Source organism: Glycine max, chromosome 14 (genome assembly GCF_000004515.6).
Source record: "Glycine max cultivar Williams 82 chromosome 14, Glycine_max_v4.0, whole genome shotgun sequence".
Classification (NCBI taxonomy): domain Eukaryota; kingdom Viridiplantae; phylum Streptophyta; class Magnoliopsida; order Fabales; family Fabaceae; genus Glycine; species Glycine max.
In genome coordinates, this window is record NC_038250.2 from 46494554 (window position 1) to 46512240 (window position 17687).

Here is a 17687-nt window from a genome sequence, read left to right on the forward strand (position 1 = left end):
GAAATGTTCGACATTGAGGACAATGCATGGGAAATCTGTTGAATAGCTCAGTCAATGGTCAATGGGAGCAACACTGAGTAGTTTAGTTTGGCTTTTGTATCAGTTGTCTCTCGACATAAAAAATCTGCAACCAGAATAGAATATGTTTCTTCACCGATTCATCCAAGGAGAAACTCTAGTGTTCCATTCAAGGAAAGACTTTACTTGTATAGGTACCGAAGCATTTGGCAGTGATTTGACTATAATATGATATCATTTGTTTTCATCAATTGTGCCAATTACTTGACTTCTTTATGTTGTATATTAAACTTATATTGGGATTGTATATTATTTATGTTCAGGCAAGTGATAGTTTGAAGGAAATAAAATCTTAGGGAGAAGCTTCCAACATTTAAAATGAAGTTTGAGATCATGAAATCTGTTTAAGAAAATCAGATCGACACATATTCTATGTCATGTTTCCATTTCTATTTGTTGCTTGACTCATGCTTCTATAGATATTATATTATGCTTTGACTGATTTAAACTATAAAAATAAAATACTTTGTATTATGGATTAATTTTATGTATAAACAAGTACTATTTTTAAATTATCTGTGTTTGAAATTAATTAATATATATAGGTAAAGGTAATTCTTAAATATTTTTTATAAAAAATAAATAATTATAGTTGGCTGTCATCTATATTACAGTTGGTTTCTCATAGTGGGTTTTATCCACTATAATATAGACAGATTAACCTATTATAATTGTTTATACATTTTTTCAAATATACATTTTTACTCAAATTATTTACAATTTTTCCTTTGGTATTATCGAAGGTCAAATTATAGATAAAAGGACTCATTATATTACCCTCCAGTCACATGAATTAATTACTGAGGACTTTTTGAGGTCGTCAATAAAAAAATTGACGACAGAGGGACAAGAGCCATTTGTAAGCTGTCTGTTTACAAAAAGTCTACTGTAGTGAAAATTCTTGTAGTGTTTAGTCAATCTTATGTTATTTGTTCTTGCAAGCCGAGAAATTATGACAGATGGAAGAACTACACAGGGAGAAAGAGGCAGTATTGATTAAAGCTGCTAATGAGAAAGTCATTTCTTGTAGAATTGTCGAAGAATATGATCTATGAAACTTTTTGAAGTTGAACGCCTAGAACTGATGGAGTTAGCTACATCAAAGAAGCTACTTTCTTCAAAACTGACTCTTGACTATGAAACTATTCATAATCTTTATTTTTATGGAGGTAAATTATTTGATAGTTTTCTTAACTTTTCTGTTTATTTGCATTTTCTATCTTAGTTTTGTTTGTTGAATATGTGCAGTTTTCTCATCGAAGTGCTCAAATTATAATATCTTTTGTGACATTATTGTTATGCTCTTGTGCTCAGCTTCTAACTCATTCAAGGCAATGAAGTTGAAGTTTGTATATGCTGCACATTGAGTTGATACTTGGTAAATATTGTGTGAACCTAGAATAATGTTGAAAGTTGTTGTGTTTTTCTCACAGTCTCATATCTTTTAAGAGCTAAGATCAATGGTAGTTTATAATTCGTCTCAATTCACCTAAACATCTTTTATAAAAATAAAATTATGATAGTCCATCAAATACCAAGGAGGATTTCAATCATTTTCATTCATTAATCACAAAATCTCACATCACTTAAGAGTTATGTATAAATTTATAAATTTATACATTTTTTATAAAAGCAATATATATTTTAAAATTAAAAGATCACAACGTAAGTGATTTTTTATTCTTACACAAGATATTTTTTCAAATCTCAAGAGACCTGGTCAACTTTAATTGGTTTATTCACTCTTTTTAACTTTTATATATATTTTAATTTATAATAATAATAATAATAATAGTAATAATATCACCTTATTTTCATTTTATTTATTGTTTATTATAGTCGGCAAAGAAAATAGGAAAAATAATATAAATTTATCATTTCTTTGAAAAGTGTAAAGAAAAAACTAAATGTCTTGTATTGCTAGCTGTCGTTTTAAGCATTTCTGTTTTTTTTTCTTGATACAAATTCAGAATTACTGCTGATTTTAGAATACATGCATTGTGATAAAATTTGGATTAGGCGCTAATCCAGAATGTAAAACTTTCATTTTAGAATATACAAGCATGGTGAAATGACGGGCTTTGTTGTTGCTCCTTTCTATTGAAATAGTGATTGAATTATGACGGAAGAGGAAGAAGAGGTATTTTGGGATGTTTAGGTTTATTTTAAAGTTAAAGGGAGTGTAGGGTGAAATTTAGGGCATGTAGAGAAAGAAGAGGTCATTTCCATGAATAAGATTCTAGTGAAAACATGGGGCTTGATTTCGAGTATTTTATTAACAGAAATGATATCTACACATTTTTTGTTGAAAACATAATTGTGCATAATTTTACTCAACCCCTCCCCCCGGCTATAGATGTCTAATAGAAAAAATTAACTATATATATATATATATATATATATATATATATATATATATATATATATATATATATATATATATATATATATATATATATATATATCATTCTTCTAAATTTTTCAATTTTTTATTCATTTTAGTTTTTAATAAAATTTTCTCTTAAGTATAGTTTCTCATTAAATTAATATGTACAAAAATGATTTTTCTCACCAATTATGTGTTAGTGATAATGTGACATTGACTTAACTAATAAAATATCACATCATTAATGAATTGTAGAAAAATAAAAGATTAAATATACTTTTTGTCATTTCAAAAGCAGCAAATTTTTGTACTTAGTCTTGATTAATTGTATTGTTTTTTTCTTTTCATTTGATCCCTATTTTATTTTAAATATGATCGCAATTAGTCGTTATCATTAGTCAAGCTTATTGAGTGAAAACTTGTTCGCAACTAGTTGCTCTAACTAAGTTCATTTGCATTATGGGCAAAAAACTTATTTAGTTAAAGATGTATCATTAATTAACCATAAAGATATGAAATAGAAGCGTTGTAATTAATAATGAATTTTGCAATATAATTGAAGATGAATATTGAAAAAGATGATCACATGTATGCATGGACGGATTCAAGGGGATCGAGCGTATACACAGACCAGTAAAAAAAAAAGGCGTATACACACACGTATACTTTTTATTTTGTTTACATAGACCCCCATATACTATGTTACTACCACGTAGTAATATTGTTGTATTATAATATAACAATCATATACACGTAGTAATATTGTTGTATTATAATATAACAATCATATACACGTATACCACAATATTTGTAACGTCCTGAATGAATCACACTCGAATAAAAATGATTTAGAATTATATAAATACGAATGTGTATAGTTAAAAATTATTTGGATTAATTAATTGACATTATTTATTATAACAAAATGTATATATTTTTCAATAGTTCATCATTTAATAATTTTATAGTTAAGTGTGTTTAATTTAGAATAATTATGAAATGAGATATTTTTTGGAATGTTTTTTAAAAAACGTGTGAATGAGGATAAAATACACTTAAAGTAATTCAACAGTTTCACAAATGATTGTCAAGATTTCAGAAATGATTACTTATAAAAAATTCTGACCGACAAAGATATTGAATTAAGTATCACCTTTTAAAGTATAATAGTGTGAAATCCATCAATAAATCAACAATTAAGAGCATTGCAATATTACTATATTATGAACATTTATTATTGTATATATATAACATTGTTTATCAATCTTATGACTCTATTCTTCTTTTTGAAAAAAATTATAATATAATACAGAATTACTAAGAAAGTATTTGAATTGATCTTGATCATTTAATTTGTTTGGTATTCAAGCTACTTGTTTCAAGTATTGCAATTGAAAGATCATTTTAATATATGAAGATAATAAAAAAAATAGACTTTAAGAAAAAGACGAAGGATAAATTTTTAATTGATTGTTTGATTATGAAAAACTACTGAAAATATTGACACAAATTTATTAATTATAAGAATATTAATATACATGACTTAGATATACGATATACGATGTACGATATGATATATTTATTTATTATGATTTAATGTTTATTTATTATTAATGTTTTCTACCCGCCCTAGATAGATTTTTAGATCCGTCCAAACACGTATGATGATGCAATAATATTCATTTAGTTCCAAGAGGACGACTTTGGGATAGGACATCAATAAGATTGAGTTTATGAATTAGGGTAGAGAAAGGAAAAATCTCGTGCAAGTCATATATTGACATTAATTTTTCTTAGATAAATTATCACTTAGCAAATCTTCATCAATGAAAAAATTCATTTATAAACATTTTTAGATAAATAGGATCAAAATGTAAGAAAAATTTAACAGCATTAAAATTTTACAAAGACAAAACATATTTTTACATCGTATTTAATTTTGTCATATGATTTTTCCTTAACTATGTCAATATTGCCTCATCATTTAACGGTAAAATAATTACAACAAAGAATATATATATATATATATATTAGATTAAATGACGAACACTTTTTTTATTAAAAAAATATTAGACTGAAATTCAAATTTGAGATTTTATAAGACAACATATACATTTAACCTAAATAAAAATAGTGCAAAAGAATAAGGATCGAAAATAAAGAAAGAGAGGAAGTAAAAGATGTTAGCAAATTAATTTTAATTAAGTAATCATCTCATCCTATCAACCACGAGAAGCAAGTGATATATAATTTCTTTATTATAGTTGCAATTAATTAACAATTTTTTATTTATTTATTGAAATTTGATTCAACCATACCTCTATTTATAGAAATTAGAAGAGATCAAAGCGAATTGTGATGTGTTCACCACCATGTTAAACCCTAACAGGATTAACACTGCCAATTTGTAACTTGTGTTGACTCTCCAATCCCCACACACACCCCTTTTTAAATGTCTTGCTGTATATAGACCCGCACTTTGATCTTATTTTCTTGTTTTCAATAAATATAATTGAACTTGTCATGAGTTTGAGTGTAGTATAGTGTGTCCCCTTTCTAGGCTGTTTTGATAACTTTGTCGGAACTTTGCCTCTCTCATAGGGAGTTTTCCATTGTTTTAACGTGTCTATGTATAATCTTCTTCATCATATGGGAGTCATGGATCCAGCTTGTAAAATAAAAATTAAAATATTGAAAAGTTTTGCTTTTCTATCGTTGCATATCAAAAACAACATTAATTGATGATCTCACTACTAGAAAATTAATTTTCTACGACACTGAATCTAAGACGGTTCTACAGAACCGCCTTAGAATGCCACGCGGTGGCATTTTTGTAATTAACAGAATAATTTTATTTTTTTACGTCACAGAATCTAAGGCGGTTCCTTACGACCGTCTTAGAATGCCACCTAGTGGCAATTTTGTAATAACGTGGAACGACGTTTTATCGATGTTCACATAAAACACAAAATTAAAGCTAGCTACTGAAACGCGTTCGTGCTCGAAAAGCTTCAATCTTGCCTCTCAGCCTGTGTCTCGCATCTCGTCGTCCGTCGTGCTACCAGCAGTCATCCCGTGCTACCAGCAGTCGTACTGAAAAGGTTGTTTACAATCGCTTGTTCGCCCAAACAATTTTTAGTGTTTGGGTTGAATGTTAGGGCTGGGGTTTAGGCATATTAAAAATTTCTTATGAGTTTGTTTGTTTTGGACTGTAACAACCTTTATCGTTCAATTTTTTTTCTTTTTGTAAAGGTTTGGTTGAAACGCATAGGTTTGGTTGCCGGAAGCGTGAAGGGACCTTGGTCACCGGAGGAGGACGCGCTGTTGAGCCGATTGGTGGCGCAGTTCGGGGCAAGGAACTGGGGCATGATCGCGCAGGGAGTGCCAGGACGCTCCAGCAAGTCGTGCCGGCTCCGGTGGTGTAATCAGCTTGACCCTTGCTTGAAACGCATGCCCTTCACTGGTAATTAATTAATCTCCGTGTTTCACACTGATAACACTGATTTTAAGTCAATTGTTCTAGAATTAGGTTATAAGGTTAGAAATGTATGAGTGTGTGTGTTTTTAATTTAAAGATATATAAGATAATAGATATGGTGCTCTTTATTTGTATAGCTTTTGGTTTTAGTTATTTGTTTGTTTATTTTGGATTGAATGATTCTAGTAGCTTGTGCTTTTGCAGTCTTTTTGTTTATTTCCATTTGGAGTTGGGGATGATATGTTTATATCCGTTTATCAAGAGATATTCAAGGAAAATTGAGGGGGGGGAGGGTGTCAAATAACTATTGTTCTGTTTAGTATAATCATTTGATCAAAACAGTGAAGTCTCGCTCTCAGTCTCACTATCTTTATTTGAGTCAATGTGGTAAGTTTGATTGAAAAAAATGCTATTATCCACACAAGTTGTAGAGGAGAGACGTTATGGATCATAGAATGACTTTTAAGGGGATTGACAAATAGAATAAACTGGTAGCAATATACTAATATATCATTTGCATTGTATGCTAAAATACCATGATATGTTTTAAATATAGTAACAGAATGTGTTTGTGGAAAGGAGATATCTAATGCATTTTTGTCTCTTTAAAGTTGTCCTATTTACAATTGAGAATTTTATGTATATTAGTGCAACTATTAAGTATGATATAATCTCGGAGCCAATGTCTGTTTGTCATGTATTTTTCATTTAATGTTTGATTTATGATAGTTTCAAAAGTGCTGAGAAGTCAGAAGAGAAATTGATAGTGGCAGCTGAAAATGCTGTATGTTATTCCTGGTGTTGAGGTTGATCTTCTGTTTTTCTCCTTGTTGTTCGGGCATGTTCATTGTTTGCAACTATATTTCAACCAGCTTATGCAATAAGAAGAAATTAAAATAGTTCCAGAAACTGGCAGAGTGGTGTCAGTGTCATATCAGTTTTAGCTTCATCACTACTTTGATACCTATTGGTATTTCTTTAACCACTTTGTATGTATATTATCATCTCATGATGTGAGACCTTTTCCAGCTCCATACTATCTCCTTAACCTGTATAGTGACCATTTTAGTTACTATTTCTGATAGCCACGCTTCTTAGTACATTATGTCTTACCTTTACATACATGTTGGTAAACTATGGTAGTTTGGTCAGTGGACACAGTTTATCTATATAATGACCGTGCCTTTTGCCTTGAGCTAGCTTGCAAATTGCTAGATGTTGGCTATATTTTTGGGTAAACTATGGTTAGTAGCTACAGTTTATCATGTTGGATTTTTTTTTATTTAGCATTTTTTATTTGGTAAGGCTGATAGTTTTCTAAAGGATTGTTGAAGTTGAATGTTGTTATTTAGTTCATTTTACTTGTTAAATATTCATTTAATGTGACTCTTGCCATCTTTATATTTACTTGATTTTGGTCACGAATAGAATCATAAGATAAATGTTCTCCAGCACGCAGTTGAGTGTTATACTGCTTATGTAACTTGTTATTGTGGTTATTAGGCTATAAATTATATTATCTATTTTAACCACTGATATTATATTGAATATTCAACTACTATAAACTGACGGAGTGGGGAAAGTGCAGGGTTGTAAGTTATAACCACTGATCAGAAAATCAAGGGAGAAGATTTTAATAACCTTGTAGTTTATTATACAAAATGCATGTATTTTTTCATAATATCAAATGTTGATTTTCCAATCAACGATTGTAAATTAAATCCATACTTTTCCATCCAAAGTTTACAATTCTGTCACTTGCGGTCAGAACACCAATGAACTCTAGACTCCTAACTTCTTAGTAAGTTTATGTCTGGTAACACTTCTTAGTTAGATTGTTTTCATACTATGTCTGAGCAAACAAGTTGAGATCAACTTACTTGAGTTTCATATCCATCTGGCAACTTGACTATGAAATCATGTGCATTAGCTGCTTTAGCCGCACTAATCACATTTTCCATTGAGGCTCCTTCTTTTCCAAATAATATATTCTCTTTTATGGAAGTGGCAAAGAGAACAGGCTCTTGATTTACTAGGCCAATTTGAGATCTCAACCACTTGAGCTGAAGCCTATTAGTCTTGTGACCATCCAAGAGTATTACTCCCTCAACAGGGTCATAAAACCTTTCAAACAGTTGTATGACAGTGGATTTACCTGAACCACTCCCTCCCACAAGGCCTACACTCTTGCCTGCTGGGACAGTGAGATTGAATCCCTGCAAGACTGGTGTGTCTGGCCTAGATGGGTAACAGAAGTAGACGTCTTGAAATTCAATTTCTCCCCTCACATATGATAAGGCCTTTCCTTTCTTATCTTCAGAATCTATAGTCGGCACTCGATCAATCATTTCGAAAAGGCGAGTGACAGCAGCAGTTGCCTCTGTGATGGCAGTTAAATTTGGAAGGGCACTTAAAATGCTCCTGAAATTCATGAATTTAATCATATTAGTATTAGTATGTCATATTAAAAATGTCAACTATATGACAAAAAAAATAGAATATAAATGATGAGAAAATCACTTACAAGCCTCCCATGAGGACATTGAAGCCGGCTACAAATACATGGCCTCCTTTTTCTCCTTTATTAGTGATCAGAAAAGTTCCAACCCAAGCCTGAAATCCCCAACTTATATAAATAACTCCCATACTTCCCAACATTAACCCTTTTGCAAAACCTTGCTTTATTCCAAATTCCATAGTTTTTTGAAGTGCACTGCTAAATCTGGTTAGTGTTTGATTCTCCCCAACATATGAATAAACAGTTCTTATTGAAGATATTGCCTGTTCTGCTATCCCACCAGCAATCCCATAAGACTCGATCATTTTCATCACAAGATCCAACATGATCTTCCCAAATACAAGTGCCGGAACAATGAACATGACAGACAGTGGTATGGCTGCCAGTGTAAGTCTCCATGAAAGTACAAATGCCAAGATGTGGCAGAATAGGAATGTTGACATGTAAGCTACGCAGTCAGGTATCTACATTCAGAAAAAAAAAAAGTATAAATTAATAAAGCATAGATATAAAAGAGTTCTATTTTTATCAGATTTTCAAACCCATCTATTATTAAAAATGCTACCAAATTAATTAGATTAGAAATTCATGTGAATGTCAAACTCTTTGGTTTCCTTGTAGCTGAAAGCACAAATTTATTAATTGTTAACAGAATACAATGACATTATTTTATCCATGTAGCTGGTGTTACCTAGTGGAAAAGGCTTCTGTTTGTTTTTGTTGAATAATGTTAGAATAAATGAAAAACATCCAATTGTATCTCAATTATATGTTAAGATTAGTTCCATATTTTATTATTATCTGAATTACCTCCCAGGATTGGCTTTCATATTTCCTTATTATTGACAAGAACCAACAGAGAACCAATCCTAAAAAACTAGCCATTGCAGTTGGAGACCCCAAGGATTGGCTTTCATATTTCCTTATTATTGACAATTATCTCATGATTTGTTTCCTATTTAATTAGGATTATGATAGATTATTACTATAAATAAAAGTTAGTGCTTTATGTTTTATATTATATTGTAACATATTATATAAAATCAAGTGAACATCAATTGGATTCTAACAATTTGAAGGTTAAATTCTCACTTTTTTAGTTAGGCAACATGTCACACACATTGCTATAGTATATTTAAACAATAAATTAAATCTACAAAAGTATAGAAGATTAAATATTAAAACATAATAAATAAAATTAGAGTAGGGATAGTTGACACTAAATGAGAATTCAGAAAAAAAAAAAAAAAAAAAACATGTCTACAAATGAGTTGAGTTCGCAGCTTGACTCTAATACAAACTTTTATTTTTTACTGGTATTCGACCCGAACCAAACTTATGAGCAGTTGTTAGCTCAGTTTGATTTAAAATTATAACTATTTTAGATATTTTTATTTATTTATTCATTTACTTTGTACAATAAAATTAATTATTTCAATTTAATAATCAAAACCCTGAACCAGACTCGCTACCCTTTCATTGCAGCCTCGCATCTTTAGTTGTCTGCTTGCCGTCACCTCCGTCCTCCGCTGCACCTCGTCGCAGTCCATTCGTCTCTCTTTCTTGGAGCACTCACTTTGTCTACGTAAGTAACCCTCACCCTTCTTTATTATTATTTCCACCAATTCGTTATCCGTTGCTACAATTCCTGATGTAGCAAATTGAATTTTGTTCGTTACTAAGGAAAATTACTTTATTCATATAGATCTCTGCTAGGGTTCACATTTGTTTGGTAATCTGTGCAAGTGCCTCTCTCGTCCTCATTGCGGTCCACATTCTCTGCCAGGTATCTATCTCTGCAATTTCAACTTTCAACATTATTACTCACTTGTTTCATTCAATTCATTGTTCCTATGTTAGATTTTTATGTCCCTTTAGATTATATTGTAAGTAAAACAGTCACATATATAGATTTGTTACATATGGAGTTATGCTATTGGACCTCTCGATAGAGTAGAACATGAAATATGTGTGACCATGCATAACAATATGTGATATTTGACATATTTGAGTTTACTCTTTCACTCAAGTATAAAAGAATCAATGATCAAGACTTTAAGAGAATAACACTCTTACTCTCGTGTTCAATTGAGAGACATATGGACCAAGGGACATTGACAATACAATAAAATATGATTGCAAAGTTTAAAATCGGATAACCCAATATAGAATTATGGAGGCTAGCTTTTGAATTTGGGATTAAAAAAAATAAACTTAAATTGAAGTCAATGAGATGCTTGACAACTCACCTGTGCACCAAACTCACAAGTACCACAGTACCTTGAGCTTTTAAAATACTCATTGGAGATGGTCAATACTAAGTTCTCCCACTGCTTAGCTATGGCTAGGGAAATTATTTCCTTATTTGAGTTTAAGCTAATTTTTTGAATGCTTATTGTGCCACCACTTACATTTTAGAACTTTTAGTAAACATTTGTATTCTTACACTGAAGCTCTTTATATGTGCTCTATAATAGCTGCAGTTTCTCTTTGTCAGGGACATAATATATCAGGAAAAGATCTCCGTGTTCATTGTTCCTTAAATATCAACACAGAGACAGGACGCTTGTCAGCAAGAAGGCCAAATCTGCAGGTTATTCTAATTAGATTAATCAGAATTCTCTAATGATTTTGATTAGGAATTTTCATTTTGATAGTAGTCGTTGTGAACTTCAAATTTTTTTAAGTGCTATACATTTGAGATTTGACCATTAACCTTCATCTGTGTGCTGGTATGTTCATTAATTGGTGGCATACAGTTTCCTTGATGCTAGACTCTTAGTAGAAGGCTTTATCATTTTGTCTTTTAATCTAAAATGTAGTTTCTCCTTTTAGTAGGGTTTCTTCCTATTAGACATATAAGTCCATTTTGAACCTCCACTCTATCTTTTCGCTGCTGTTTTTCTTAACTAAATTTTGGCAGTAAGGTTGAACAAAAAAAAATTCAGCTGAAGGTGAAATAGGTCTGTGGATTATTTGTGTTGCAAACCTGAATTATTCTTGTGTGAGGTAGCATCTACAAAAATATAAAACCCTTTTTAGGCCGTCATCTATCAAATATCTCAAGGTCAAGAGTCAGTTCTTGACATCTCTGCTCAAATGTACATTCTTTTGTATTCATTTATTCCTTTAGTTAAAAATATCTGATTAAAATTAGTGTTTTTGTACTAATCCCAGCCTTGCTAATTGCGATACACATTCATGTAATCATTTGATGTCTACTTGGTCTTGATGCCTTTTCTGTTACTTTATTACAATGATTTGGGTCCTAATTTTGGACTGCGCAATGCATCTCATTCATTTTCAATTTGTATTTTGACATTGACATGCGGGTATTACATCCACTAGATTAATCAGACTTTCAAAACAATATAGAACCTGACACTTACGCTTCATGAATTAGAATCAACCTGCTCTAGAAAAGGATCGATACAAAATCCGTCAAGCATTCATTGCTGCACCCAAGAATTCTCTTATAGTTGCTGATTATGGACAGGTTAACAGTCTATATTGTCTATCTAACTGAACTATTTTCAAGAAATTTCATTCTGTTAACTGCCTTGTTTATTGTTACAGCTGGAACTTAGGATTCTGGCACACCTTGCAGACTGTAAGAGCATGTTGGAAGCTTTTGAAGCTGGTGGAGATTTCCATTCAAGGACTGCAATGAATATGTACCCACATATTCGTGAAGCACTTGAAAAAAAGGAAGTGCTTCTTGAGTGGCATCCTCAGCCTGGTGAAGATAAACCCCCAGTTCCTCTTTTGAAGGTAACTGTATGCTGATAGTTGCAAGTACCATTGCATTGAGATGTGGAAGTAGTGGCTTTGTCTTTAGTTTGGTATTTCTTGTAGCTGATGACGTCAAATATAGTGACCACCAGAGTGCTGGCAGGTGCATGAGGGAGGACTAATCCTTGTTCTGATTGGACCCAGATCCATCAACTGCAAATGCGATAAATATACTTTATTAAAAATCAGAACAAATACTAATAACTTGTGAACTTTCCAATAGAAATAAAGGACAGCTACTGCTCATTAGAACACTGTTTAGGGGGAAAACATAGTTGCTGTGGTAGTAGAAGAATTCACTGAGTTTTTTTTATATATAATGTGTTTAATAATGTTTATGTATATTAATAAAAGTAAATCAGAATACACCAGGCATTAATAAGCTTTTTTAGCAGTTTAATGTTGTTTGATGCCCTTCCCTCAAGATATCAAAAAACTGTTTTAGCAGTTTACTGTTATAACTTATAACCATCTATTTCATGATTGATCATGTTTTGATTTTTGTTTCCCTTCCATGTCAGGATGCCTTTGCTTCTGAAAGAAGAAAAGCTAAAATGCTTAACTTCTCAATTGCATATGAGAAGACTCCTGTGGGGCACGGGAAGATTTACTTGAAAGCTGCCAAGAATTACTTGGAAAAAAAAACAAATGAAACTTATGCTGAATTCTTATGTCTTCTGCAGGTGCTATTTAATTTCCAAATGATGCATTTGTGATGATTCTAGCACGCATGATTGGAATGTTGGTTCTATTGATATGGAGATGTAGCATATTATGAGTGTTGTTGATATGAACATTTTTTTAACTTTTTATGGACTGCAGAAATTCATCCATAACAGGATTTATGTTAAATAGATCATCCCCATTTATTGTTATTACTATTATTATTTGACTAAATTACTAATAAAATGTTTAATTTAATTTATTTTTAAAAATATTTAATATAATCTTCTAGAATGAAAATCTAGTATAAATTTGCTTTGACAGACTTATTAATTTCTTGCATCATTTTCATTTGATAGTTTTGGTTCCTATCAAATTAAAAAAAAAACAAAAAAAAGAAAATATACAAAAATAAAAAATAAAAAAATAACAATACTACGACGGTTATTCTATAACCGTCTTAGTCTATTGCCCTTACTACGTCGGTTACTTCACAACTGGCGTAAAATAGTTAAAAAAATTGGTAATACTACGACGGTTATAATCCAACCGTCTTAGTATATTACACTTACTACGCCTGTTATATCAAAACTGCTGTAAAAAGCCATTTTGCATGGCACATACGAAGACGGTTCATTAAAAACCGTCGTAAAAAGCGCACATATACGAAGACGGTTCATCCACAACCATCGTAAATAACACATACATACAACGACGGTTCTTGAAGAACCGTCGTAAAAAACATAGACATACAACGACGGTTAATAAAACCGTCTTTCAAGTAATTCTACCTTTTACGACGGCGGCAATTACGAGTTAAAAATACTACTTAACCGACTTAGAAAGACGTATTTCTAGTAGTGTCTCTACCATGAATATGTTTAATATTTCTTTCGTCTCTAGTTATAATATTATTTTTAAAATTTTATTTGTTTTTTATAAGTTTTTTTTTTAATTTTTAAATACATTAATTATTTTTTTACATATTTTTACTGGATTATTCTTTCTTTAAATATTAATAAAAAATAATTAAGTATTTAGAAAGATAAGGAAAATAATAATTTTAAATTAATAATATAAATAATTGATAAAATTAATATAATTAATTATTTTTTTAAAGAATATCAATTAGTTAAAAGAATCTTATAATTAAAAAGAAAGAATACATACCGTACCACTCCAGGTTAAGGGTGAGATTAATTTGTTGCACCCATAAAAAGGATAGTATAAAAGAAATTAACTAGGGAGAGGTATTACAAATAAAACTATTGCTTTTGATCTAATTTGAGTATTTGACCAAAACATCAAAATGTGAAATTTCCTTCCTCAAATACAAAGAGTAGGTTGATGCCAACGAGTGACAAGTACTAGCTATGCAGTATCCTTTCCAAACCTTACCCATCGATCTCCATATTGTAAAACAACAGAATCTTATAATGAAAAGTTTGCTAGAAAATAAGTGTAATTAAACCCATGAACAAAAAATGAATGTTTGCATGCATAAATGATTGTGCCAAAAGAAAATGTGCTTAAATGTTTCCATTAATTAGCAGCAGATCCACGTTGTGGAATTAATGTGGACACAAATGCCTTGGCTAAATTTAAAAAATATGTATTATTTACCTCACTTTGAATTAAAATATATATGATCACGCTATTTCTTCCACGGCAGTTTAAAATAAAAGATAAAATAAAGAAGCTTTTTCTTAAATATATTTTTGGTCATTGTTTTCAATTATTTGATAAAAAAAACTACTCTAAGAAAATATCGATAAGCATTATTGAGTTGGTAGACGTCTTATGCCTAGTAGTATATGGATCCTTCTTGGCTGGATTTGCATACTTGCACAGTTGCACGTGAGTATTCTCTAATTGAACTTTTCTAAAAAAATAAATAAGTGTATTAAAAATTTAATTTATTTATTATACATTTAAAGTAATTTATTAAGTTTATAAAACATTTTAATCCAAATAAAAAACATTATTTAACGTGTTTAAATTAATAGTACATATTTTAACTAAACAATCATTTATTTTTATTGCCTTATTTGAAAGAGTTTTTAAAGTGTTTATTTGATTATTACTATTTGATTTCTAGAAATAATCTAATGTGGACCCAATGGCATTTTCTGACTCTTCCTTTTGACTTTAACTCGGGAATCTTTCCATTTATGGAAGCGATTTAGTGGCGACTAATGCAAAAACCCATATACTCAAATTTATTTATAATCAATTTAAGTTGCTTTTCAACTTTTTCTTTCTTTCTTTTTAAACATTATTTATTTTTTTAATTTATGAAGATGGAGTCACTTTCTTTCCCAACAACTGTCCATGCACGCCCCTACATGACCTCCAAGAGACATGTGCTGATACAGATGCAATAAATAGTATAGTTAAAATAAATAAATAAGTCAAATAATGTTACTTTTATGTTTAGAGAGTGAGAGTAATACTGTGTAAGCTACATATTATGTTTGTTTTGAATTGATTTAGCTATTATTACATTGGCATGTACTTCTTTGCTTCTTATTCATAAGGAATTTTTTTTTAAAGAAATTGATTAACATTTTTTTATAAATTACTCATTATTAGAATTTGATATCAAATATAAACTTTTTTATTAAATAAATGACATTTTGAAGATAATTTCATTAAATGAAATAAAAATAATTGATATTTATTTATATTTTAAAAAACATAATAAATTTTTTCGCATATAAAAAAGAACAGAAGTAGTATTTGCTGCTAACGATTTCTAAAACACACTTTCGAATTAGGATTCTTTGGAGGGAGACATCATCATATTCAAACTAAGATTAAAAATAAAAATGAAAATCAGAGATATTACAAAATTTGCATTAATTCGCTGGGTGTTAAGTGCAATATTAATTCAGTATGAGCATATGCAAAGATTTGTTAGGCCACCTTGGATTAAATCCATACTTAACAACTCATGCATCAAATTTACACAAATTGGATATAATAAAAGTAAATTACGATAATGGGTGAAACTTTCAACTGAATAACAATGTTAAAAAAATAAATATAGTTAGATTAGAAATTTGTATCGTATATATAAATGGAATTTATAAGATTTTACATTCATTTAAAATTATATTACACATTATTTACATGCATTAAAATTAAAATAATACATAATTTTCAACTATATAATCATATGAAGTGTTTGCTTATACTTTATATAATTTTTTTAAAAAAAATTTAGCATTAATGATCAACTTTATGAATAACTTAAATCTAACAATTACATTCATATTAAATTTCTGCTACGTAAAATTATTGGATGATATGGCAAATAACAATATATAATGTACCTATACCAGGTGGACATATAACTTTCTTCTTCTCTTGTGACTATGTAAATGACTTAGTCTAGTGTTGACTATGGTGAAGTACATGTAAAAAACACCCTAACATTTAAGTAAGATTTTGGTCAAAAATAATAAATGAAGATAATATGAGAATCAACCGTATCTTATTTTGACATTTACATAATTATTTATAATACCTTAATGAACCTTGAACTTATGAGCTCTTTTTTAAGATTATCTTTTTAGGTAATGCATCTCTGATCATTATTCATAGTTGAATTCTCCTCTAATAGTTTTTAAGTTAATTTAGACAGTTTTATCCTTAAATAAGCGATCAAGGGTGAAGTGAGAATGTTTGGGTACTCAATTTAATCGAGTATTCGACTTTTGCTTTGAAAGGTTGTTCTACTATGATAGTATTGAGAGCATTCGATATTTGATATGGCTGAATACTTGGCACTAATATATACACAAAAAATCACCATTTTGAAAAATAATACTCTAGTATTCAACCAACATTAGTATGATCACAATATTACTTTAGAAGGTCAGGGTAAGAATAGTACTTAGATATTCAGTTTAGTCGAGTATTTATATAATTAGAAACCTACCCTTAAAGAAGATGTGCTTTTAGTGTCCTAAAGATTTTGCTAAGAATATTTTTAGGTATATATAGTATGAGGTAGAGAAATATAGTTTAGATTGAAAAAAATAATATAGAAAAATTTCGATGGAGACAAAATAATAAAATAATTATATTATTTTTATTATTATTTCTAAAAAATATTTATAAGAAAAATATTATGGAACTCACGTGAACTTGTCTTACGTCTCTTGAAAATAATATGAGAGAAAGAGATGAAATCTTATTTAAATTGGAAAATTTACACAGTATTACATTAAAAAAGATATACAAATTAATTAGTACAAACATATTTTTCTTTTTAATTAGATATAATTTTTTCCTTCTCTTTTAGTTTTTTCCTCTCTCTCTCTCTCTCTCTCTCTCTCTCTCTCTCTCTCTCTCTCTCTCTCTCTCTCTCTCTCTCTCTCTCTCTCTCTCTCTCTCTCTCTCTCTCTCTCTCTCTCTCTTTATCAAATATAAGAATTTTGGATTCTGCTAGTTTCGATCCCAGAACCTGAAGGAATTAAATCATGAAAGCTTCAAATTCATGCATGGGCTATGAAAATGATTAGCTAATAATGAGTTTCTCGATTTGTTGATAGGTACACTAGACATCCTAATATCTCGATTTTTCTCTATAATGCATTCTTCCATCATTATGCGGTTGACTTAAATTTAATTTTGGTTCATCCATTTTAATTAATAAGTATTTTTTTTCTCTATTTTAAAATTAAAAAATTTGATTTTTTTAGTTTAAGAAATTTACAATTATGATGTTAGAGAGCTAAAAGTTGGGCCACTTTAAAATTACAAAA

General features: G+C 29.9%; 2 protein-coding genes across 2 annotated transcripts; one reads left to right on the forward strand and one right to left on the reverse strand.

Annotated features, from left to right (window-relative positions):
- Positions 1 to 7813: 7813 nt before the first annotated feature.
- LOC106795741 (putative multidrug resistance protein) lies at positions 7814 to 10010 on the reverse strand. The gene is made up of 3 exons (XM_014766623.3): positions 9921 to 10010; positions 8467 to 8924; positions 7814 to 8363 (listed from the first exon to the last, which is right to left on the reverse strand). The coding sequence occupies exons 1-3, from the start codon at positions 10008 to 10010 to the stop codon at positions 7814 to 7816; spliced, it is 1098 nt and encodes a 365-aa protein (XP_014622109.2).
- Positions 10011 to 10770: 760 nt separating this feature from the next.
- Positions 10771 to 12538, forward strand: LOC102667742 (DNA polymerase I B, chloroplastic/mitochondrial). The gene is made up of 3 exons (XM_014766613.2): positions 10771 to 11053; positions 11864 to 11956; positions 12037 to 12538. The coding sequence occupies exons 1-3, from the start codon at positions 10922 to 10924 to the stop codon at positions 12244 to 12246; spliced, it is 435 nt and encodes a 144-aa protein (XP_014622099.2). The 5' UTR covers positions 10771 to 10921; the 3' UTR covers positions 12247 to 12538.
- The last annotated feature ends 5149 nt before the right edge of the window (positions 12539 to 17687 follow it).

Bases quoted from the DNA above. Each gene is read 5' to 3' on its own strand.
- LOC106795741 (XM_014766623.3), bottom strand. From the start codon at position 10,010: ATGGACTGCGACGAGGTGCAGCGGAGGACGGAGGTGACGGCAAGCAGA. The intron at 8,925-9,920 runs GTTCAGGGTTTT...TTCTGAATGTAG, and splicing joins ATGAAAGGGTAGCGAGTCTG to ATACCTGACTGCGTAGCTTA. The intron at 8,364-8,466 runs GTAAGTGATTTT...CATGAATTTCAG, and splicing joins AATGTCCTCATGGGAGGCTT to GAGCATTTTAAGTGCCCTTC.
- LOC102667742 (XM_014766613.2), top strand. From the start codon at position 10,922: ATGTGCTCTATAATAGCTGCAGTTTCTCTTTGTCAGGGACATAATATA. The intron at 11,054-11,863 runs GTTATTCTAATT...TTCATGAATTAG, and splicing joins CAAGAAGGCCAAATCTGCAG to AATCAACCTGCTCTAGAAAA. The intron at 11,957-12,036 runs GTTAACAGTCTA...TTATTGTTACAG, and splicing joins TAGTTGCTGATTATGGACAG to CTGGAACTTAGGATTCTGGC.